At 40.4% G+C, this 26,624-nt stretch overlaps 1 protein-coding gene across 2 annotated transcripts in view; it reads right to left on the minus strand.

The window, feature by feature from the left end:
- Window positions 1-26,624, minus strand: part of crybg1a (crystallin beta-gamma domain containing 1a) — a 209,140-nt gene that overhangs the window by 152,565 nt on the left and 29,951 nt on the right. For both annotated transcript variants that reach the window (XM_072552693.1, XM_072552698.1), the window contains exon 2: window positions 4,950-5,106. In XM_072552693.1, coding sequence (XP_072408794.1) covers window positions 4,950-5,106 — 157 coding nt within the window. The remainder of the gene's footprint in view (window positions 1-4,949; window positions 5,107-26,624) is intronic.

The raw sequence follows: 26,624 nt of genomic DNA on the forward strand, positions 1-26,624 counted from the left end.
AGGTGCAACAGCAAAAAAAATGGCTGAGGCAACAAGTGAACACGCAGCCAGTGAATGAATCATAAACATAATTAACTACTAGGCTTATAGTTAAAATCAGGGGCTTGGCTGACATACAACAAACAAGCAGCTTTGCTTAACCTTACAAATCATTAAACAGTTGAATGCAATAGCTGAGTCTGTAGAGAGATGAATAATAAAACTACTCCTTAGACGAGATAAAAGGTTCACAAGTACAGGTTGACTGACAGACCACTTCAACCTGATTTACAGGTGTTGAGTTGCTCTCAGTTTCTTGTTCCATGCTTAATTACTAGTACTATATATATATTTTTTTAAATCTACAGGGCTAAACCTAATGGAATATAAAACAAGCTGTCATAATTAGTCATCTCACTGTATCACAAAGAATAATTTCACCCTAATCATTAAGTGCTTTGGTGCTAACTTATCTGGTTCTTTTTAAAAATGTATTCATGGGATGCGGGTATCCTTAGGTGGGTCAATATTTATTAGTAACCTAGTTACCCTGAAAACGTGATGATGAGCTACTTTCTTTTACAACTGCAGTCCATTCGGTATATATATATGCTCATATTGGGAATGAGTTCCACAATTTTTACCTGGTAACACTAAAGGAACAGCAGTATATTTTTGAGTCAGGATGCTGACTGTTTTTATAGGGAAATGGCAAGCGATGGTGTTTCATTGTATCTGCTGCCCTTATCCTTCTAGATGATGTTAGTCATGGGTTTAGAAAGAGATGTCTGTGCTGTGCGCGGTGAGGCCATGCTAGGTTGTGGAGAGAGAAGAATCTGTTCCCTTACTGATGAAAAACAATATTTTATAAACCATATACACTATATATTTTTAGGAACCTTACAGGCTTAGTCATAGTTGTCAGTAAGTCCCCACATTAGTAGGCATCATTGATGTTGTATACCATTGTATAGCATATTTGGACTTGCCCAATATCTTACTGCTCCTTATATTAAATTATTTAATATATGTGATTGTGCCCAAGCAACAAATTCCTACTGCATTTACCCACGAGTTTGGCAGTGTGATGTTCCTGATAACAAATTAATAATCAATCATTCATCAGGGATTGGTTAATTCCATGGGCTAATTTATTTAAAACAGTAAACAAGTTTTAGGTTAGGAATCAGATGTTATAGAAAACCCACTGATTTGCATTTGTGCAGCTTGCAAATTTTATTGCAAATTATATTGTTCATCAGCAGTCGCTTTGACTTAACTGACTATGCATCAACGATACAAGATGCAAACAAGAAAAAAATACAAATGGCATATATAATTTCTTCAGTAGCAACTTTAAAAAGGAGTTTAAACAAATATTAATTAACTTTGCATTCATTTACTCTGTCAGTGACAGCTGAACCATTAAAGCAATTTGGAAGGCTTTGGGCTTGGTCACTGGCACTTCTGCTGAATTACTCACAAAGTTTAATGTGGTATTGTTACATCTCAGGTGAGATTTCTGTTCCTTCTAAATGCCAATAGAACTAACAAGAGTGGTCACCTGAGACAACCTCTCTCTCTCCGTGCGTGGCTGAATAACCATAAAGTAAACATTCTGCTTGTTGGCTTAATGGCTGATTGAAACAGACAAAAAGTACATAAAAGGTGGAGGGGGCCCTGCAGGTTTCACTGTTTAATTGTATCACAGCAAGAGCCAACTCTATCACAAGAGGAGAAAGATCATTCAAATATAATTAGATTTTTATTTCAGTCTTCTGGATGACTAGTTTACTTATATAATCACGATGCTCCGAGAGCCAGAATCAGATGCCAGTCTGCACCGCCCCAAACTACAAATGTAACATCACTTTTGAAACAGTCTGAAGTGTAATGTACATTAATAATTTTGATTTAACTGTCCAGGATATGAGTTTCATGAAAATCTTTGGGCTGATAAAGAGTGAGGATAGCCATAAACTCCAGAAGAATATCAATGGACTAGTAACCTGGCGGAGCAGAAGTGTGGGGTAAAGCACTTGGGAAGGGCTAACAAGGAAAGGTATTATACTATGAATGGAAAAGCCACTGAAAAGTACTGAAAATCAGGGAGACCTTCATCTGTTTACCCACAGGTCCCCGAAGTTGAGAGGACTGGTAGATAAAATGGTTAAGAGGATACATAGGATACTTGCTTTTATTATCTGAGGTTTAGAATACACGAACTAGAGATTATGCTGGGACTGTATAAAATGTTGGTTAAGTCACAAGTGGAATATCGTATATGCAGTTTTAGCCACTGCATTATAGGGTGTATGTCATTGCATTAGAGAATTTGCAGACAAGATTGAGGTAGGAAGAAAGATTGGATAGGCTAGCTTTGTTTTCTGTGTATTCAAAGATTAAGAGGATACTTGATAGAGGTGTATAAGATTGTGAGGAGCATGATTAGAGTGGATAGGGAGACACTTTCTCCATAGTAGACAGGTAAAAGATCATAGGGGGGCATAGATTTACATTTAGAGGTAGAAGGCTACAAGGAGAGTTGAGGAAAACATTTTTTCACTCAGAAACTGAAAGTCACTGCCTGAAAGCCTTGTAACATCTATTAGTACATACATATTCACTTGTATTACTATAGCCTCCAGGACTATGGGCTAAAAGCTGGAAAATGAGATTACAGTAAGTAGATCTTTATTAACCAGTGCAGAAATTTATGGACTGAATGGCCTCCTTCTGTGTTGTGAACAGCTACGGGTCCTCGTAAGCATTTTAAAATTTCTACTCAAATGTGTTCACCATGATGCCATCACGCTAAGTGATAAATTATAAGTTAGATTAGTCTATTACTGAAATCAGTATGTAATCAGTGCACCTCATCAAATTCAATAAATTCTCTTTCTGCTGTAAGACTAAAACAGTGAACTGAACCAGTTTTTGAATATATTGCTTTAGCAGTGATTCTGCACCAAAAAAACTACAGCGCCCCTCTTTGTCAGTTCTTATAAATGCATGTCTACCTTTTCGCAGTTTTGAAACATGAGATTATCCTCCCTCTTTGAATCTTCCACTGTTTCTGTCTCTTCACCCAACAATTTGCCGAAGCTCAGTTTCTTGGATTTGGCCACACTTCAATATCTCAAAACCATGGCACACAATGGTTTCCTTTTCAAGTTCCTTTCTCCACTATCATTCTTGTTTAACCTACCGTGTTGTTCGTACCACATTCGTTACCACTTCACCTTGACACGTCTCTTTTGTGTAATGGCTCAATTTCCCCATTGACTTTAAAATTGCAATCTGGCCTTCTTTAAGCTATGTGTAAAGCCTACATACCTATCATTTTGATTTTGCTCTGTTGTAATGCAACTTATATATACTCACTGAACCACCCCAGCTTCAGTCCCATTCCTTCATCTTAAAGAACAAGTACCAAAAAGCATCTTCACCTTGAGGCCAGTTTTCCTCATCCTACCTCCCTTTTTCTATCAATTTTTCTCAAAGAAGAGAGGTTTTCACAGGTTTAGAGGAAGAGGGGAATGGAAAATATCAGGAAAAAAAGTCAATATCCTAGTGTCTTTGAACCTTCTCCCATCTTTCCTGGGGGTGGGTTGGGAGCATTGCTGAAAATCCATTGGGTGCAGAAAGAGGGTAATCAAAAGATTTAAGGAGGCAATTGAAAGAAAATTTGAGCGTACAATGGCTATTTGTTAACTGAATGAGTCACATGCAGTGCCTTGCACCTGACAGCTGAGATGAGATGAGATCATGTCAAGAAATCATTGACTCCTGAATCTCAGCAATAAAACTGGAGTAAGCATTATCCTCAAACCAGCCATAGGCAAAATGCAATGAAAGGAACTTACATTGAAAAAAAGCAGTGTGAAGCAGGTCATTCAGCCCATCAAATCCGCAGTGACCCTGTTAAGAGCATCCCACCCAGCCCCTGTAACTTTGCATTTCCTGTGGCCAATCCACTTAACCTACACATCTTTGGACTGTTGGAGGAAATGGGAGGACCCAGAGGAAACCCACACAGACCCAGGGAAAATGTGCAAACCCCACATTAGACAGTTGCCCAAAGGTGGAATCAATCCCGGGTTCCTGGCGCTGTGAGGCAGCAGTGCAAACCACTGAGCTCCTGTGCCACCCTTTTTGAAGGGTAAATTGCTGATCCAAGCTTTCACATCTCTTTGCCATCCCCAGCATCCCCTAGTTCTGGATCACTTTGTATTGAAGCACCGAGACAGTCTCTTCCATTGCTCCAAAATTACAAAGCAGGTTTCTTTGCACATGTGCACTCTTGATGCCACCTACTGGTGGTGTTCACAGCATTTGTAGCCTTGCATTCAAAAAAATTCAGCTCAATAAATATTTCAGAATGTTTGCTTTAGCTTGAAAAATTCAATTAAAGATGACTTACCGAATAATATGTGCTGGAAGAAGCTAAAGAAAGATATTTCAATAGTACAGCTGTTGGTACTGATACAATGTGGAAAATCAGACATATTGCATCTGCTCACATTACGGACAAGGCCATCAAATAAATTTTTAAATGAAGGCAATAACAGGCATAGAAATGACTTGGTTCCTTATAAACTTCATTCAGGATGCACATAGAAGTTTCTGGAAACGATACCGGATGACAATAATAAAGTCACTGTCATATCACATGACTCAGAATTCTCAGTATCTAATTACATCATCTCTTCTTGGAAGTGCTAAATAAGTAATTACAAAGCACAAGTCAATAGAAAAAATACAGGGCTTCATGACAGGGAAAGACTTAACCAAGGCATCTCAAATCTCTCTCTTTGGCATTTTAGCAGAAGTGCTAACCTGTGCATTGAGATATTATGTCATTATCCACAAAGTAATTTCAATCTTAAGAGTGAAGGATAACAATTAGGAAATGTCACTTATCTTAGTTCTATTGAAAACCTACAAAAAGATGATTTTGTCTAACTCACCTTTGCAGATTTTCCAGTTGGGCTTTTCAGACTTGTAGGACTTTGGGATTCCAGCTTTGTATTTTGAACAATGTCTGTAACGTGGGCATAGTTGTTTACCACTTCAGAATTCTGCTTGACTCCCTCAGCTAGCATCCAGTCATTGGTTTTGAGAGATCTGCAGAATTACAATAGTACTTCCATAAATCTATATATTTGAGTTGAACACTATTAAATAGCCTGTGCTGAAATGTTACCATTATGATTGAAATCATATACAGACTGTTGCATTGCTAATACCAGATGTGTAAGATCAGTATGAGAATCTAAATTAAAGTGAAATTAGCTGAGGCATTTTTGAATGATTAGACACTATAAATTTAAGGCTTTTTTTTCTTTTACCTGTGATGCAAATGCAAATATTAACTTCCTATTTGAAACAGGATGAGATGCAAGCTATTTTACAGAGATTTTAGAAAGGCATTGTTATGGACATGAAAGCAACAACTACAGCATGCATTCATCTAGCAACTTTACCACAAAAAAAGCCTCAAAGTGCTGTCTTATCAAACTTTGATAATTATCAGACTTTGACATTCAGCCAAAAACAAACGGACAGATGGAGATTGATTTTAATGAGTGTCTTTAAAGAGGACAGAAAGGTGGAAAGGATTAGAAATTTTCACAACTTGCATCCAGGAACAAAAGTAGATCAAGCAAGCACAAGAATGGGTGGATGGGTGAATGGCACTTGGTGTGAGCTACAGTTACAGGCAGCAAAGTCTGAGATCAAGTTGATACTGGATTGGTTGCCAATCAGGAGTACATTTTAATAGTCAAGAAAATATTGGACAAATGGATAGATAAGAGTTTCAGCAGCAGATGAGTTGAGACAAAGGCAGAATCAGATAATGATATGGAGCTGAAACAGGTATTCATGCTGACGTGTGGTTGGGACCTGGTCTTGGGGTCAACTTGACATTGTTTGCAGGGCAGATTTGCAATGACAAGCAGTGCATACAATTTGCTTCAAACTAACAATGAAAAGATATTTCATTTCATTGAGAAGGTGAGATGGTGCTGAGGAAAAGCTGAGGTGGCATCATCAACATAAATGTGGAAACAGATACAATACATTTGGGTGATATTGCCAAGGGGGCTGTGTGTATATCAGAAAAAGGAGGGGGCCATGATAGGTGCATTTCAGGAAACAAGGAGAGGGTGGAGAAAAAATTGATGAGATAAATAAAATTAATTGCTGAAGTAAACTGGGAAACTAGATTAAGGTGTAGGTCTGTAGCAGTAAGTAGCAACCATTTAAGGAGAATACTCAGAAAAGATTCATTTCATTGAGAAAGAAAGATTCTAGGGAATGGATGAACCACCTGTGCCCAATAAAGGAAGTTAAAGATGGTTTAAAAAAAAACTAACAGGAAAGCATATAATTCTGCAAGGGGGTTCTTCTGGCATTGGTGATGTCCCTATCTCTGTACTAAGAGGCCTAACATCAAGTGCCATCTGCTCCAGACATACAAAATATCATCTCTGTACATGTTGGTGAGAAAATATTTATAATACTGCAAGTATTTTGTTCAAGTTAAAAGATTGTTCATCCTCATATTCTGCCCAAAGAACGACTAAGGTTAATCTAGAACAGCAATTTTAAGTATAAAATAGAAATACAAAAAGAGTTTCTATGTAAAAATGTAAAAGTGACTGTTGGTCTTCTAGAGAGTGAATCTGTAGACCTAATTATGGTAAATAGAGAAATTACAGATGAATATTTCACAACTGACTCCAATGAAAAGGATATAAATAACACACTGGAAGTAATAGTAAATCAGAATTGAAAGTGAGAAAGGAACTTAAAACAATTAAAATCACCAGGGAAACGGCAGATGTATTCTATTTTGATACAAGCAAACAAAATATAACAGAAGCAGACCATTCAATCACTAATCCTAATCATGTTGACTCTGCTTTGTCGTTTGTTAAGCTCATGGCTGATCTATTTGTCCTTCTAATTCCACATTTCCATCCTCAAAGATTTCTCTGCTAACAAGAATCTGTCCACCTCCATCTTACAAAAAAACATTGAGTGACTCCACTTCCATCACCTTCTCAGGGACAGAATTCCAAAGCTGCATAGCTTTGTTAGAGTAAAAAAATTAATCTCCGTCCACATACAGTGAAGCCTTACTTTAAAATAGTGTCCCAAGTTCTGGACGGACCCACAAGAGAAAACATTGTCAAGACCATTCAGGATCTTATACAGTTCAAACAAGTCACCTTTTATTCTTCAAAGCTCCAGTGGAAACAATGCTAGTCTGTCCAACCTATCCTCAGAAGACAACCCAATCATTCCAGATATCAATCGAGTAAACATCCTCTGAACTGCTGCTAATTATTTACATCATCCCTTCAATAAAGAGACTGAAACAGCATAGGTATTCAATATGTGAACTCACCAATGCCTTGTACACCGTGGGCGGCACGGTGACACAGTGGTTAGCACTGCTGCCTCACAGCGCCAGAGACCCGGGTTCAATTCCCGCCTCAGGCGACTGACTGTGTGGAGTTTGCACGTTCTCCCCGTGTCTGCGTGGGTTTCCTCCGGGTGCTCCGGTTTCCTCCCACAGTCCAAAGATGTGCAGGTCAGGTGAATTGGCCATGCTAAATTGCCCGTAGTGTTAGGTAAGGGGTAGATATAGATGTAGGGGTAGGGGTATGGGTGGGTTATGCTTCGGCGGGGCGGTGTGGACTTGTTGGGCCGAAGGGCCTGTTTCCACACTGTAAGTAATCTAATCTAATCTAAACTGAAGTATAAGAACACATGAACTAAGAGAAGTAGGCAATTCAGCCCCTTGAGCCTGCTCCACCACTTGTTATGATCATGGCTGATTCCATCTCAGCCTTAACTACACTTTCCTGCCTGCTCTTAATTGCCCTTCAAGAGATTACTGATAAAAATCTATCTCCTCCTTATATTTATTCAATGTCTCAACATCTGTGGCCCTCTGCAGTAGTGAATTCCACAGATTCACAACCTTTGAGAGAATTAATTTCTCATCTGTTTTAAATTGACTACCCCTTATCTTAAAAATATGACCTCTCATTCTAGAATGCCCCACATGAGGAAGCATCTTTTCTATGTCTACTTTGTCAATCCCTTTTAGCATCTCATAAAACTCTATTAGATCTCCTCTTATTCCTCTAAACTCCTAAACTGTTCAAACTCTTCTCATAAGACAAATTCCTTATCCCTGGAATCAATCTGGCAAACCTCCTCTGGACTGCCTCCAATACAAGTACATCCCTCCTCAAGTAAGGGGACCAAAAAGAGTACACAATACTTCAGGTACAGTCTCACCAATGCCTTGTACAGTCACTTTATGTTTAATTCCTTCCATAATAAAATAGAACATCACGTTAACTTCCTTGATTGCATGCTGTATCTGCAGACCAACTCATGCACTACAGCAGTTCGGAGTTCAGGAGTCATTGTCCATTTATGTAATACTGCAGTTCAGAGGGCCAAGTGATTTTCTGTATTTTCACTTCCTATATTTCTATGTCAATGATCGATTCTAACACCTTCCCCTGACAGATGTCAAGTTAACCATTCTCGGTTTGATGTCTCCTTCCTTTCTTGAATAGATGGGGTACATTTGCTACCTTCCAATCTGATGGAACTTTTACTGAATTGAGGGAATTTTCTAAAGTTAACATCAATGCATCTACTGGCTCATTAGCCACCACATTTGACACTCTAGACTGAAGTGCTTCTGAACCAGGAGACCAGCACATCTCCATCAGTTTGCTTCATATTCCATCCTTGCAACTGTAGTTTCACTAGGTTCCTCTCTCCCTTCTGCCTTCTGATTTACAACTATTACTATAATTTCAAGTGCCACAAAGGTTATTACATAATCTAAAATGTTTTGATGTAGGGGTAACATATTAGCATGGATACAGGTTCATAGGAAGCAAAGGGTAGGCATAAAAGGGTTGTTTTTAAGTCAGTATGATGTGACAAGTATGTGTCATAATGATCGGTGTTAGGGCATCAAACGCATACAATTTATATCCATGGCATGAATGAACAATTGATAAATTTACTGTTAATACAAAGATAGGTAGGAATGTAGGTTGTGAGGAAAACATAAGGTGTCTGTGAAGGGATTTAGTTAGGTTAAAAGAATTAAATTTGGCAGATGGAGGGTAATGTGGGAATTTTGATTTTTTTTATTCAAGGGATATTTGCATTGCTGACTGGGCCATCATTTATTACCCAACCTTAGTTGCCCTTGAGAAGGTGTTGGTGAGCTGCTTTCTTGATCTGCTGCAATCCTTTGGTATACTTCCCCACATGCTATTTAGTAGTAAGTTTCCTAACACTTCTGAACAGGATGCATGAACACAAAGATTTCCCCTACAACCTGCAGCCAGAGGCCTCACTGTCTGGCATAGGCATCCCAGTCACTAGGATTATCAGATCAGCCATGATCTCACTGAATGGTGAAGCAAACTTGATGGGCTGAATGGCTCTGCTCATATTTCTTCATCTTATTTTTCACTGTTATTCAAAACTTTATGACACAAAGATCGCTGACCCCCACATGGTTGCCCACTGTCACTTGTTCTACATTTAATCCATCTCATTCCCAAGAACCTGGTTTAGCCTCCTTTTCTTGTTGGACCAGATGCATACTGCTATAGGAAATTCTCCTGAACACAATCTAGGAATGCCTGCCCCTTATCCTACCACTAGCCCACTGTATATACTGGTAATTAAAATCCCCCATTAAGTCTACATCTTTTAAACCAAAACCACCTCCAATTCAACCTAATTCTTTACTGCTGAAGACCACACTGCAGATGGAAATCCTCCGTCTACTGTCAGCAGATGTTAATGAATCACATGTCTGATGTCCATCCACTGACTTCAGTGTTGTAAACGCACGAAAATGAAGCTAATGTAGTTTTACCATCTCATTTTATCAACAAAGTATAGAAACGGTATGGGAGAAAGGTACGAGATTCTTGCTCCCTGTTCGGATGAGGAAAAGGGCTCTGGACAGGATGAGCCAACTGACCAAGGCACCATGGTGCAGAAGGCCATTCAAGAGGGGGCAGTTAATAGACAAGTCGCGGTTATAGGGGATTCTATAATTAGGGGGACAGATAGTATCCTTTGCAAGCCGGATCTGGAGTCTCGCATGGTGTGTTGCCTGCCCAGTGCCAGGGTGCGGGACATCTCCGACCGGCTTGAAAGGATATTGGAGCGGGAGGGGGAGGATCCAGTTGTTGTGGTCCACGTTGGTACTAACAACATAGGCAAGACTAGGGTGGAGGACCTGTTTGGGGATTACGAAGCACTAGACAGGAAATTGAAGCACAGGTCCTCAAGGGTCATAATCTCCGGATTACTGCCCGAGCCATGTGCCAATTGGCATAGGGACAAGAAAATTAGGCAAGTAAACACGTGGCTAAGGGATTGGTGTGGGAAAGAGGGATTCCACTTCATGGGGCATTGGCATCAGTTTTGGAACAGGTGGGATCTGTACCGTTGGGACGGTCTCCACCTGAACCGATCAGGTACCAATGTTCTAGCGAAGAGGATAAATAGGATGGTCAGTAGGACTTTAAACTTCTGAGTTGGGCGAAAGGAAAAGTGAAAGCGACAGGGAGTATGGCGTTAAATGGAAAGACAAACAGCAGGATAACATGTGTCCAGGCAGATGTAAAATTGAGGCAGACTGGGAATGCAGAAAAAAGCAAGGATAACTTAGGACATCATATGACTTCCAATATCTCTAATGATAATGCTAACTTTCTTAAGGCGCTTTACCTGAATGCTCGTAGCATTCATAACAAAGCAGATGAACTAATGGCACAGATCATAGTGAATGATTATGATGTGGTAGGCATCACAGAGACTTGGTTACAGGGGGGTCAGGACTGGCAGTTAAACCTCCAAGGAGTTTCAACTTATCAAAAAGACAGGGAGGTCAGCAGAGGGAGTGGGGTTGCCTTGTTAGTTAAGAACAATATTAAATCTATGGCACTGAATGACATGGCGTCAGATGATGTGGAGTCTGTGTGGGTGGAATTGAGGAACCACAAAGGCAAAAAAACCATAATTGGAGTTGTGTACAGACCTCCTAACAGTGGTCAGGACCAGGGACGCAACATGTACCGGGAAATAGAGAAGGCATATCAGAAAGGCAAGGTCACAGTGATCATGGGAGACTTCAATATGCAGGTGGACTGGGTAAATAATGTTGCCAGTGGATCCAAAGAAAGGGAATTCATGGAATGCTTACAGGATGGCTTTTTGGAACAGCTTATCATGGAGCCCACAAGGGAGCAGGCTATTCTGGACCTAGTGCTTTGCAATGAACCAGACTTTATAAAAGATCTTAAAGTAAGGGAACCCTTAGGAAGCAGCGATCATAATATGGTAGAGTTCAGTCTGGAGTTTGAAAGAGAGAAGGCAAAATTGGATGTAATGGTGTTATAGTTAGATAAAGGTAATTATGAGGGCATGAGAGAGGAACTGACAAAAATAGACTGGAAGCAGAGGCTTGCGGGGAAGACAGTAGAGCAAAAATGGCAGGAGTTTGTGGGTATAATTGAGGACACTGTACAGAGGTTCATCCCCAAGAAAAGAAAGATTATCCAGGGAGGCATTAGACAGCCATGGCTGACAAAGGAAGTCAGGAAATGTATTAAAGAAAAAGAGAGATCCTATAAAGTGGCCAAGAGCAGTGGGAAATCAGAAGACTGGGAAGGCTACAAAAACAAACAGAGGATAACAAAGAGAGTAATAAGAAAGGAGAGGATCAAATATGAAAGTAGGCTAGCCAGTAATATTAGAAATGATAGTAAAAGTTTCTATCAATACATAAGAAACAAACGACAGACAAAAGTAGACATTGGGCCACTTCAAACTGATGCTGGAAGCCTAGTGATGGGAGATAAGGAAATAGCAGGAGAACTTAACAAGTACTTTGCGTCAGTTTTCACAGTGGAAGACATGAGTAATATCCCAACAATTAAAGGGAGTCAGGAGGTTGAGTTGAGTATGGTTGTCATTACAAAAGAGATAGTACTAGAAAAGCTAAAAAGTCTTAAAATTGATAAATCTCCTGGCCCCGATGGGATACATCCTAGGGTTCTGAGAGAGGTGGCTGAGGAAATAGCGGAGGCATTGGTTGAGATCTTTCAAGAGTCACTGGAGTCACGGAAAGTCCCGGATGATTGGAAGATCACGGTTGTAACCCCATTGTTCAAGAAAGGATCAAGACAAAAGATGGAAAATTATAGGCCAATTAGCCTAACCTCGGTTGTTGGTAAAATTCTAGAATCCATCATTAAGGATGAGGTTTCTAAATTCTTAGAAGAGCAGAGTCTGATTAGAACAAGTCAACATGGATTTAGTAAGGGGAGGTCATGCCTGACAAATCTGTTGGTATTCTTTGAAGAGGTGACAAGTAGGTTAGACCAGGGAAACCCAGTGGATGTGGTCTATCTAGACTTCCAAAACGCCTTTGATAAGGTGTCACACGGGAGGCTGCTGAGCAAGGTGAGGGCCCATGGTGTTCAAGGTGAGCTACTGGGATGGATTGAGGATTGGCTGTCTGTCAGAAGGCAGAGAGTTGGGATAAAAGGTTCTTTTTCAGAATGGCAGCCGGTGACGAGCGGTGTCCCGCAGTGTTCAGTGTTGGGGCCACAGCTGTCCACGTTATATATTAATGATCTGGAAGAAGGGACTGGGGGCATTCTAGCGAAGTTTGCCGATGATACGAAGTTAGGTGGACAGGCAGGTAGTACTGAGAAAGTGGGGAGGCTGCAGAAGGATCTAGACAGTTTGGGAGGGTGGTCCAGGAAATGGCTGATGGAATTCAACGTGAACAAGTGCGAGGTCTTGCACTTTGGCAAAAAGAATAAAAGCACAGACTACTTTCTAAACAGTGAGAAAATTCATAAAGCCAAAGTACAAAGCGATCTGGAAGTGCTAGTCGAGGATTCTCATTAGGTAAACATGCAGGTTGATTCTGTGATTAAGAAAGCGAATGCAATGTTGTCACTTATCTCAAGAGGGTTAGAATATAAAAGCACCATTGTGCTACTGAGACTTTATAAAGCTCTGGTTAGGCCCCATTTGGAGTACTGTGTCCAGTTTTGGTCCCCACACTTCAAGAAGAACATACTGGCACTGGAACATGTCCAGCGGAGATTCACACGGATGATCCCTGGAATGGTAGGTCTAACATATGAGGAACGGCTGAGGATCCTGGGATTGTATTCATTGGAGTTTGGAAGATTAAGGGGAGACTTGATAGAGACGTACAAGATAATACATGGCTTGGAAAGGGTGGATGCTAGGAAATTGTTTCTGTTAGGTGAGGAGACTAGGACCAGTGGACACAGCCTTAGAATTAGAGGGGGTAAATTCAGAACAGAAATGCGGAGACATTTCTTCAGCCAGAGAGTGGTGGGCCTGTGGAATTCATTGCCGCAGAGTGCAGTGGAGGCCGGGACGCTAAATGTCTTCAAGGCAGAGATTGATAGATTCTTGTTGTCTCGGGGAATTAAGGGCTACGGGGAGAATGCGGGTAAGTGGAGTTGATGTGCCCATCAGCCATGATTGAATGGTGGATTGGACTCGATGGGCCGAATGGCCTTACTTCCACTCCTATGTCTTATGGTCTTATGGAAACTAGGAGCAGGAGTAGGGCATTAAATCTTTCAAGTCTACTCCACCATTCAAATGATCATGGCTGATCCTCTCAATGCCACATTCCTACTTGCTCTCCATATACCCCTTTATGCCTTTAAAATCTAAACATGTATCTGTATCTTCCTTGACTTCCAGAGTTTTCTACGGTATAGACTTTCAAAGATTCACTACTCTAAGTGAAGACATTTTTCCTCATCTCAGTTCTAAATGGTCAACCCCATAGCTGGAGACTATTGTCTCCCAATTCCCGAACTGGGAAAATATCTTCACTACACCCAGTGTGTCCAGCCATGTTAGAATTTTAATCCAAAAACTGGAGATCAGATATTAACCTGCTTCTTGCTATCCTCTGTGATTCATAGTATACCTCCTTTACATGGATGTTTAATTTTCCTTTGTGGACTGTTCTTCTTTTGACAGTGCATATTGGAACAGCTGCCGACTGTTCATTTATTGAGTTGACTTGTGTGGAGGAAAGACGTAAACATTCTGCTGATTTATTGTGACTTCCAGGAAAACTAGCCTTTTTAAATTTGTTTACAGTATTTGGGCATCACCAGTTGTGCCAGCATTTATTGCCTATACCTCATTGTCCAGAGGCAGGTTGAGTCAATGACATTTCTGCAGATCCGGAGTCACATATTGGCTGGACCAAATAAGGATGGCAGATTGATGAATTGGATAGGTTTTTCTTCCATGGTTGCCACAAGATTAACATTTTAATTCAGAATTTTTTGCTATTTAAAATGCTCATTCAAATTTCACCACAATTGGTTTTGAACCCTGGTCCACAGAACATCAGCTCAGAGAGCTGGATAACTAATTCACTACACCACTGCCTTCCCTTGATAACATCCAGCAATCTGGAAGGAGGACTGGGTTCAAGGGAAAAAAACCAGACAGCAGCAGTCTGGTAAAAACAGCAAGAAAGAGAAAGAGATAAATCCAGGTTTGGTGGTTGGGTTGACATTCTAAAATCTGGAAAGCCAACAATTTATTAACACAATAAATATGGACAACTATAAATATCCACAGAAATGTATTTATATCTCATGAGTGCACTGACGTACCAGTATACAGTCAAAGCTATGAGTGAGACATGATCATAGTTATATGTGAATCATATTTCACACTTCTTTGAATTGTACTCTCAAGCAATATGAATTATTGAAAGAATGTGTAAATGATCACATTTTTATTGTGGTTCCATTGCGCACAATAGTCACAGTGTCAATAGGAAACATAGAGGAGTAATTAGCTCAGCTAGCTCTTAAAAAGCAACTTTCCAAGAACTCAAACACCACCTCCTCACTGCAGCACCATTATTTATTTAGAAGATCAGTCCTACTAGTCTGTGCTGAGTGACCAGTTAAATACTAGAACTGGAGTTAGTGGACAAAGGGTCTTAGTGCTTCAGGGCAAAGAATAAGAAGATCAACCTTTGCCTCCGAATTATAGCCAGAAATTCCTGCATCAAAGTCCATATCATGGACTCCCCTTTGTCAAACAGAAAGCCATGATTGCCATTCTGAGCCCAAAAGTGAAGAAGGTAGTTGACTGAGGTGCCAGAGGATGACTTTTGCCTGTGGATTCTGGATTAGTGGTGCTGGAAGAGCACAGCAGTTCAGGCAGCATCCAAGTAGCTTCGAAATCGATGTTTCGGGCAAAAGCCCTTCATCAGGAATAAAGGCAGAGAGCCTGAAGTTTTACTTGCATATCCACTAATATCATTTATTGTATCCGTTGCTCCCGATGCGGTCTCCTCAACATTGGGGAGACTGGGCGCCTCCTAGCAGAGCGCTTTAGGGAACATCTCCAGGACACCCACACCAATCAACCACACCGCCCCGTGGCCCAACATTGCAACTCCCCCTCCCACTCTGCCGAGGACATGGAGGTCCTGGGCCTCCTTCACCGCCGCTCCCTCACCACCAGACGCCTGGAGGAAGAACGCCTCATCTTCCGCCTCGGAACACTTCAACCCCAGGGCATCAATGTGGACTTCAACAGTTTCCTCATTTCCCATTCCCCCACCTCACCCTAGTTCTAAACTTCCAGCTCAGCACTGTCCCCATGACTTCTCCGGACTTGTCCTACCTGCCTATCTCCTTTTCCACCTATCAACTCCACCCTCTCCTCCCTGACCTATCACCTTCATCCCCTCCCCCACTCACCCATTGTACTCTATGCTACTTTCTCCCCACCCCCACCCTCCTCTAGCTTATCTCTCCACGCTTCAGGCTCTCTGCCTTTATTCCTGATGAAGGGCTTTTGCCCGAAACATCGATTTCGAAGCTACTTGGATGCTGCCTGAACTGCTGTGCTCTTCCAGCACCACTAATCCACAATCTGGTTTCCAGCATCTGCAGTCATTGTTTTTACCTTTTGCCTGTGGAACTGCACCACAGAACCTATGGAAAAACAATTGGCAGGCAAACGATGTTTCCATTCCGAAGAATGATGAATGTGTTGTAGTGAGTTATATAAATGAGCAAAGCACAGGTTCAATTCATAATCCAATCTGAATGATGTTATTAGCTGTTATAGCTCGAGAGGGGGAACATAATGTGGATCCTCAATCTCAATCACTGCCTCATAATAATTGCTGGAAGGTGCATAACTAGGGATAATAGATGAGGATGGGATTGAGCTCAATTGTGATGCACTCTATCTTCAACAGGAATCAGTGCTTCAAGAGAGTGGAGCAATTTGATGGGTGGGTGAGGGTTTTAAAAAGAACAAAATAATTCAACAATGGTGAGGAGAGTGCAGAGATTGGTCAAAATGTCTTAACATGGGGAATTCCACAAGCATAGAATGTATTGGTGCACGAAGTGGTTGAGGCTGAGACCTTTGCATTTGTTAAGGACAAATCAATAAGTATTTGAAGAAGATCTCACAAGGATCTAGGAGACCAGTATAATTAATTTTGCATTGCTCAAATGGTGATAGGAGAAAGTGAGGATTACAAGATGCTGGAGATCAGAGTCGAAAAGTGTGGCATTGGAAAAGCACAGCAGGTCAGGCAGCATCTGAGGAGCAGGAGAATCGACATTCTGGGCATAAGCCCTTCCTGATGAAAGACTCAAATAGCGATGGGGCAATTCTCTCCTATACATTTCTACAATTCTAAAATTTGAAATTGTTCCATGAATTTTGCTCAGAATAAACGCCCTCTCAAGTTGCTGAAGATTAACCACAGCATAAATAGACAGTATACATCAAGTTGCAGTTGCCTTGTGCTTCATGCATTATTCAGTCACCAGAGATTATTGGATGAATATCACATTCACTGTACTTACTAAAGGTATATAACTTTATTAAGAAATATCGCAGCTGCTGACTTCCAAAAAACAATAAGGCTGGTATACATTGTGTATATTTAAACTAGGCCCTCCAGCTTCATCCTATTGCCATTTAATCCTTTGAAATATATTGCATTATCAATTATTTATGAAATATTGCTTAATACATAGCACAGCGCCCTCTGGTGCACAAAAAAATCATAAAGAAAACCAAAAATGTTTAATTGAGGTCTTCCAAATGGAAGCAGTGGCTCAAGTTTTATGGCTGCACTTCACCTGACCAATTCCCCCACACCACATGGACGGACACACACACACACACAAACAAAGTGGAAGCAGCCTGTCAGGGAAGAGGAAGTACATTAAAATTCAGTGGGATGGCAGACGTAAATACTATGCCCATTGCCTACACGACCCTACTGACACTTTACCAGTAGCGGGTGTGCATCAGGTGACCATCTCCCTTGGACCAGTTGAGGTCTTATAGTTGTCAATTATTTCTTAACCACCAGTAGTTGCGGTGCCCATGCCACTCGGTGAGACTCCTGACTGCTTTGCTGCAGGCTTTACAGCAATCCCTCACATTCAGGCACAGTGTAGGTTCCATCAGTGGACAGGACCATCTCCAGTTAACCAAAATGGCTCCTGGTCACCATTCCTACTCCTAGCCTTGCTGGGCCTGGAAGACTGGCCCTAGTGAGGTCACCTCACTTACCTGAGCTTCCAATGATGTTCTTGTGTTGGACTGACTGCAACCCCAGCAGTGGTAACCATATCCAGTGCCTCTGCTGGAACTAGAGAGCTGTTGACTATCTGATTGGCTGGCATCTCTTGGAAACAGAGCATCCTCCCTCATGAAGGCAGAAAAGACAAGCTTAAGAAAATAACTACCTAACAACTGCAAAAGTCCAATTACAGTTGGCACAAGTAGGTGCTCACAACAGCCTCCATGTAAAATTCAGCACAATGCTTTATCCTGTTCAGGGCGCTCGTGAAGCAATGATACTCAAGTCACTCATTTGGGATGATTTGATGGAGACTGAACACCAATGTGTATCACCTAGGTTAGCTGATCATCTTCTAATTCTGCTTTAGTGATGTTTGGATCACAGACTAATATTATATTGCATCAACATTTTTTGTGAATAATGAATGTAGCAAACAATGTGATAATGGTCCATCTGTCTTTGTGATGTTGACAGATATTGCCCAAGGCACAATTCACCTGCTCTCCATTCACATAATAGCAAGGGAGTTCATGCAGCCACCTAAAAAGCAGCAGATTGGGCCTCAGCTCAACACCTCATCCTAAAAGCAGCACTTCCATTATCACAGTGCCGTGTTGCAGTGAGACTTAAACCCATGGTTCAGCAGTCAGAATTTTACCAACTGAACCACACCCGACACACTGGTCCATTGGAATGGGTATGCAGGATCTAGATTAAGAAGTTGGAGATGATATAAAACTTGGAAATCTGCTAATCAATGAGGATGATAGTAACAGACCTCAGAAGAATGTACATAGAAAAATGAAATTAAAAGAAAAATGTCAGTTCTAATTTAACACCGAAACAATTTGATGTAAAAACAAATTTCTGGCAAGGTAAACCAATGATCCAATTTTAAATGGGTGCAAAAAACAAAAATTCCTATGCATACAAATATTTGAAGGTAATAGGATAAGGGGGCTGTTAAAAATGAATGTGGGATCCCTAAATTTTCTAATGCAGAGACTGAGCACAAAAGAAAGGAACTTTATAAAATAGTTAATCAGCTGGAGTGCACTGTTCAGTTCTGCATACTGCTGAAAAGAAAGACAAGCTGCTGAAGCTGTGCACCATGCAAAGTAAGATGACAACGGCCTGGAGAGAAGCCAGTAGAGATTTACTAGAATGGTACCAATGGTCACTGAGTGATTTCAGTTTACAGAGAAACTGAAGAAGCTAAACATGTTCTTCTTAGAAAGTGGAAAAAGAGGAGGTTTGATAGTGGATTTGAACATTATGAAGATAAGAATAAAACAAATCAGGAAAATCTTTTCATGGCAGAACAGCTGTCAAGAGAACACAGATTTAAGGTAACAGGCAAAAGAACTAGAGGTGACAAGAGAAAACTTCCTGTTAAACAGGGTAAGTGTTGCAATCTAGAATGAACAAAAATATTTCAATGGTAACATTGAAAAGAGAAATGAATAAAGGTTGAAGGGGAGGAATATGCCAGGTTCTGGAAAGGAACAGGGAAATGGAATCAATTGGATAGCTCTGCCAAACAACCAACATAGGCATGGTTGGCTGAATGGCCTCCTTCTTCACTGTATTATCCTATGAGGTGTTCTATAAAGATCTGTGGAATTGTGCATAAGGTGAGGTGAGGTGACAGTGACTGCCCTGACGTAAAGGCCACGTGTAACCAAACATAGTGTCAAGGAGTCCCAGCAAAGCCAAAATCAACAGGAATCAGGGCAAAATGCTCTGCTATTTAAAATCATATCAGGCACATAGAAAATGGTTTTGGTTGTTGGGGGTGAGTCATCTTAGCTCCAGGACATCTCTTCTGGAGTTCCTCAGGGTAGCATCCTAGGCCCAAGCATCTTCAGCTGTTTATCAATGACCTTGTTTCCCTGATAAGTTCAGAAGTGGGGATGCTTGCTGATGATCGTACCATGTTGAGCACCACTTGCGACTCAGAATCATACAGTCATATAGTACATCTTGGTCCAACCAGTGCATGCCTGTGGAATTCATTGCCACGGAGTGCAGTGGAAGCCGGGACGCTAAATGTCTTCAAGGCCGAGATTGATAGGTTCTTGTTGTCTAGAGGAATTAAGGGCTACGGGGAGAACGCTGGCAAGTGGAGCTGAAATGCGCATCAGCCATGATTGAATGGCGGAGTGGACTCGATGGGCCGAATGGCCTTACTTCCACTCCTATGTCTTATGGTCTTATGGTCTTATAATCTGAAACTAAGCTAGTCATACCTGCTCCTGGCCCATATCCCTCCAAACCTTTCTTATTCATGTACTTATCCAAATGTCTTTTAAATGTTGTAATTGTACCCACATCTATCACTTTCTCAGGAAGTTTATTCCATGCATGAACCACCCTCTGTGTAAAAACATTTGCTACCATGTCTTTTTTAAATCTCTCTCTCACCTTAAAAATGTGTCCCCTAGTCTTGAAATCCCTTATCCTAGGGAAAAGATAATAAGAAATAAGAGCAGGAGTAGGCCAACTGGCCCTTCGAGCCCGCTCCACCATTCAATAAGATCATAGCCTCAGCTCCACTTGCCTGCTATCTCACCATAATCCTTAATTCTTTTACTGTTCAAAAGATTATCTATCATAGCTTTAAAAACATTCAACAACATTCACCCAGACAACTACTATTAGTTTGATCTATACCCCTCATTGTTTTACACACTTCTATAAGGTCAACTCTCAACCTACTCTGCTCTAGTAGATAAAAGTCCCAGCCTATACAGTCCTTATAACATAAGTCAGATCTGCACTACATAAATGCCAGCAAATGACTATCACCAACAAGATAAAGTCTAACCATTGCCCCTTGGCAATCATTACCATTGCTGAATTCCCTACCACTGACCAGAAACTGAACTAGATTAGTGCCCCTACTTCTGGGCTTGAAGGTCTGAGTTCAAGTCACACCTGCCTCAGATATGTGCCTGAACACGTTGATTAAAAGATTTTTTGAATGCTGAGCACGTCTGAGGTTATGAATATTTCAGACAGTAATTCACCTCCTGACTTCTCAAATCCTGTCCACCATCTACAATAGACAATCAGGAATATGATGGAATACTCCACACTGCAGGGATGGGTGCAGCTCTACCAACACTCAAGAAGCTTGACACCATCTAGGATTCAATAGCCAGTTGACTTGCACCACCTCCACAAACCTTCACTTGCTCCACCACCAATGCTCAGTAGCAGCGGTATGACTGGCTACAAGATGCACTGTAGAAATTTCCCAAGGCGACTTAGGCAGCCCCTTCCAAACCCATGCATGACCTCTACTATTTCGAGTGACAAGAGCATCAGGTACATAGGTATGCCACCATCTGTAAGTTTTTCTCCAAGCCACTCACCATTCTGACTTGGAAATATATCACCATTCCTTCATCATCACTGGGTCAAAATCCCCTCCTAATGGCAATGTGGGTATACCTACAGTGTTTCAAGAAGCTAATACATGATCCTGTTCTCAAGGGCAATTAGATAGGAAAACATTTTTAACAAATTATATTGGGCATAGTTAAGACAATTTTGTCAAATTTGGATTTGCATTCATCAACATATTCACAAGAGTATCTTTGTAAAGGGTAGCAACATTTTATAGGAGGTGGGAAGAGAGTGCTGCCTTGCAGTTAATTGTCAATCATCTAATTAATACATTCTTCATGGCAATGCCAAAACCGTACATGTTTATCTAAAAATTAAAAATGTTAAACTGGATGAAAATCAGTTGAACAAAACCATAAAAGCTAAAGAATTTGGATAGGAACTGTGGAGATGAGAATGTTTAAATTTCATCAGAATCATCCTCCCTACTGGTTTCCCTTCCACGAGTAATATCAAACTTTTCAGAGACAATGCCTCCTCCTTCCATTAGTTGTCTCTATAATTTTCTGTTCTCAACCTTCTCACAGCACCGAATGATGCAAGACAATTCCAAAATTATGTACAATCCAAGAACAGATAAAAAGCAAGTTATGTTAATCTGAAATTATTTCACAATCGTTGTGCTCATCATGTAGGTGTTGTCCTTATTTTCAGTTTTATGCTATAACTAAGTTCCAAGTCAACAGGCAAGAAACACAGAAATAGATGTAAAATGTCAGAGCTGCTGGCGGAGCACTGACTGAAGTGATTGCTTTGCTTGAGAATCTCTTCAGCTGTAAAACAGTTGGGCAGAATTTCAATTTTTATTATCACTATCAGTTCAATCTCATGGCAAGTCCAAAATTTTGTACCCATGGAAACAAACAAAAAGGAACTGGATTACAGTCATGCTACATTTTTCTATAAATCTTCAAATGATAAAAAGAAAGCCTGATTTAATGTCAAGTGCATGATAGCTTTATATATTACAGCAATTGCTTGAAACTCTTTTGACTCATTAACCCCACCCACCCCCCCAAAAAAACAACTTTTAACTCTCACCCTTCACCTTTAAAATACTAATTAGCACTAAGGTGCTAGATGAAATCAGCTGATAGCACATTTAACTCTGATGCAAAGATTGGGTTGATGACCACATCAAGTTTTGACAAATTAAATTCACACTTCAGTGCTATACAGTGGGAGTACTGCCTTGTCAGAGGTGTTTTCCTATTGTTGAATGTAGATCATAGACATCGTGGACTGTACGGCCTGTTCCTGTGCAGTATTTTCTATGAATGCAAACATTCCCATATTATTAGAATCAGATAGAAGGTGACCAATTCAGCCCACTATGTCTGTGCCAGCTCTTTGAAAGAGTTGTCCAACTTAAGCCTGCAGTTACCTCATTATTTTGCAAACTGATTCTCTTAAGTATGTGACCAATTAAAGATTAGGAAGATTAAATGAAATCTGATACTATCAGGTACATTCTTTGTCATTAAGGGAATCAAGGGTTATGGGGAAATGGCAAGAAAGTAGGTAAGATCTCATTGAGTGGTGGAGCAGACTCAATGGGCTGAACAACCTACTTCTGCTTCTATTAAGCATGGTCTTGAGGCCTAACCAGTAATTTGTAAAGGATTTGCAGGGCTTCCTTTCTGTATAATCAATGCCGCGACTTGCAAAATCAAATTATCCCTTCATTTTCTTCACTACCTTGACAATTTTCCCTGCCACCTTTAAAGACTAGTAAAATAAGCACCAGGTCTGCTCTTGCATTCAAAATAACACCATTTATTGTTCCTTCCATAAAGTTCTTCTGAAATGGAAGGTTCGTTTTAAGATGTTTCTTCACCATACTACGTAACATCATCAGTGAGCCTCCGGACGAAGCACTGCTGATGTTTCTAGCTTTCTATACATATGTTTGGGTTTCTTTAGGTTGGTGATATCACTTCCTGAGGTGATCTCATTTCCTATGGTGATGTCATTTCCTGTTGTTTTTCTCACGGGGTGACAAATGGGATCCAAGTCAATGTGTTTGTTGATAGAGTTCCGGTTGGAATGCCATGCTTCTAGGAATTCTTGTGTGTGTCTCTGCTTGGCTTGTTCTAGGATGGATGTGTTGTCCCAGTCGAAGTGGTATCCTTCCTTATCTGTATGTAAGGGTACTAGTCAGAGAGGTCATGTTGTTTTATGGCTAGTTGATGTTCATGTATCCTGGTGGCTAGTTTTCTGCCTATTTGTCCAATGTAGTGTTTGTTACAGTCCTTGCATGGTATTTTGTAAATGACATTAGTTTTGCTTGTTGTTTGTACAGGGTCTTTCAAATTCATTAGCTGCTGTTTTAGTGTATTGGTGGGTTTGTAGGCTACCACAATGCCAAGGGGTCTGAGTAGTCTGGCAGTAATTTCTGAGATGTCATTGATGTAGGGGAGAGTGGCTAGGGTTTCTGGACACATTTTGTTTGCTTGTTTGGGTTTGTTGCTGAGAAATTGACGGACTGTGTTCATTGGGTATCCATTCTTTTTGAATACATTGTATAGATAATTTTCTTCTGCTCTGTGTAGTTCCTCTGTGCTACAGTGTTTGGTGGCTCGTTGAAATAATGTTCTGACAGGTAGAAGACTAGCCACCAGGATACATGGATATCAACTAGCCACAAAACAACATGACCCTCTCTCACTAGTATCGTTACATACAGATAAGGAAGGACACCACTTCGACTGGGACAACACATCCCTCCTAGGACAAGCCAAACAGAGACACACACAAGAATTCCTAGAAGCATGGCATTCCAACTGGAACTCTATCAACAATCACATTGACTTGGATCCCATTTACCACCCCCAAGAAACAGAACAGGAAATGACATCACCAACTCAAAGAAACCCAAACATATAAACAGAAAGCAAGAAACATCAGCAGTGTTTATCCAGAGTCTCACTGAAGATGTTACTGCGCATGGTGACAAAACGTCAGAAAATGAACCTTCGGGCTCAGCAAACAAACCTACTTCTAGAACCTCAATCTAAGCTACAAATCTTCTCAAGACTCGTTCTTCTGAAAGTACATTACTTCAAATTTATCAATCTAAATTGCATCTAAAATAACTATTATAATTGTCTGTTTGTAACATAAGAATTATATGAGAATACACTTCAAGACATTTCAAAAGACCTGTTTAACAGAAGTGGCACTGGGTCACATAAGGAGATATCAGGTCGGATTAACAAATTTGGTCAAAGATGTAAGTCTTAATGCTTAACTTAAAAAGAGGAAAGTGGTGGAAAGAGGTGGAGAGAAAAAGGGAGGAAATTCCAAATCTTGGCATTGAGGACCAATGATAGAGCAACGAAAATCAGGGATGAGGAATAGAGGAGTCCAGATAGCTAGGGTGGTAGTGGGGCTGGTGAAGATTGCAAAGGTATGGAGGACTGGAAACATGAAGGGACTTGAAAACATGGGTAAAAACTTTATAATTCACACTTTACTTAGTCAGGATTCAATGCAGTTTAGATGATCAGGATTTGGTATGAGTTAAGATATGGACAGCAGAGTTTTGGACAACCTCAACTCGAAAGGAGTAGAATGACAGGAGACGAGCCCAAAATAAGTTGGTGCAACCATCTGGAGGTAACTGAGATATAATGAAGCAGCTGAGCTGAGACAGGGTCGAAATTGGGCCATCTGCCACCTGCCTGTCTGATTCACTATTTTGTCTATGTCCTCCTAAGATCTAATGTAAAAAGAGCTCATTCTTTACTGTATTGCCAAGTTTTCTATCATCTGTAACCTTCTAAACTGTACTTGCTACGCCCAGATCATTTATGGATCATAAAGAAACCAATGATCCTGTGAGAGCCCCTCACATAACTTCACTCCAGTCGAAAAGCATCCATTCAGATGACTGGTAGCCAATTACATATCCAGGTTACCACGGTCTCTTTGATATTGTTTTGAAAATCCACATATATAAAATCTGTCACTCTACTTTAATCAAACCACTTTTTAAAATTTAATCAGAAGATGCAATCAGACTTTTTGGAAACAATTTTCCTTTAACAAATCACTATTGGGGAATGAGTAAAGCTTCCCACAGCTACCCAATCGTACTGTGGGGACCTGATTGACATTCCTCCCTTAAATAACATTTCAACTACAAACAGATCGATCACTCAATCCTTTTACTCTTTTTGGAATCTTGTCCTGTGCCAATTAAGTTTGGTTACAGTAACACTAATATAGCTCCACAGATTTGAAATGTTTTGAAGGCATAATCAAATTATTTTCTTTCTAGTTGCATTTTCAAATGAAATAGTGACACATTGCTACATACCTGCCGGCAAGCAATGAGTCCGACAAACAGTTAACATAAGACCACTTGAGAAAGATGTTTCGCACATTAACACTACCTACCCAGCCTAAAGCAATGAGGCTTGTGGAACCTGATGGTCTAGTTGCAAAATTAATGAAGAAACTAACAAATTATCACAAAATTTGCCTGGATGAAGAAGTCCTTGTTGCATTTCTCCCAGATGGCCACTGTTGGCACCCTGTGTATTTGCCACTTCTAACAATGTGTGATACTGGGTAAGGGTTGTTTAAGGTAGTTCATTGACACAATCTTCATTTGCCTTTGCTTTACCTTGGGCCTATCTGGTGGTGAGAAATAAATGATACTCCATCACAGAGTATCTATAGAATGAGGCACTGTTTTCATGATGGCAATAAATATAACTACATTTGGTTAGACATAATTATTAGGACTTTATGAACCTGGTACAGATATGCCTGTCCCCAGTAAGGAACATAGAAAATTGAAACATAGGAACAAGGGTAGGCCATTCAACTCAGAGCCTGTTCCACCATTCAATTAAATCTTCGCCTAGCTCCATATACTTGCCTTTGGCACATGCCCATCAATCACCTTTGCTTAACAAAAATTATCTTCTCACATTTAAGATGAACAACTGATCCAACATCTATATGTGGAAGAGAGTTTTGAGTGCTTCCTGACATCTCTCCTGAATATCTGGACCTAATTCTCAAATTTGCCTTCTAGATCTAGAATCACCAATTGGTGGAAACAGTCTTTTTTAAATCTATCCTGTCTTTTCCTGTTGATAGCTTGAAGAATTCAAATCAGATCATTCTTATAAATTCTAGGGGAAAAAAACAGGCTTAATTTGTGTAATCCCCTCCAATAACTTAACCCCTGAATTCCAGGTATCATTCTTGTAAAACTACTTTGTACTCCTGCTAAAGCCAATATATCCTTCTTCAGATTTGGTGTTTAGATCTGTTCAAAGTACTGAGAGGAAATTAAACCAGGATTTTGTATAACTGCAGTGTAACTTCTGTACCCTTGTATTCCAATCCTTTAGATATAAATGCCAACATTCCATTATCTTTCTTGGTTATTTTCTGCACACGTTCTTGACATTTTAAAGATTTGTGCACCTAAACCTCCAAGTCTTTTTGGACAACAAATTATATTCAACTTCAAAGCATCTAGAAAATA

The sequence above is a fragment of the Chiloscyllium punctatum genome, chromosome 3, assembly GCF_047496795.1.
Source record: "Chiloscyllium punctatum isolate Juve2018m chromosome 3, sChiPun1.3, whole genome shotgun sequence".
NCBI classification, from domain to species: Eukaryota; Metazoa; Chordata; class Chondrichthyes; order Orectolobiformes; family Hemiscylliidae; genus Chiloscyllium; species Chiloscyllium punctatum.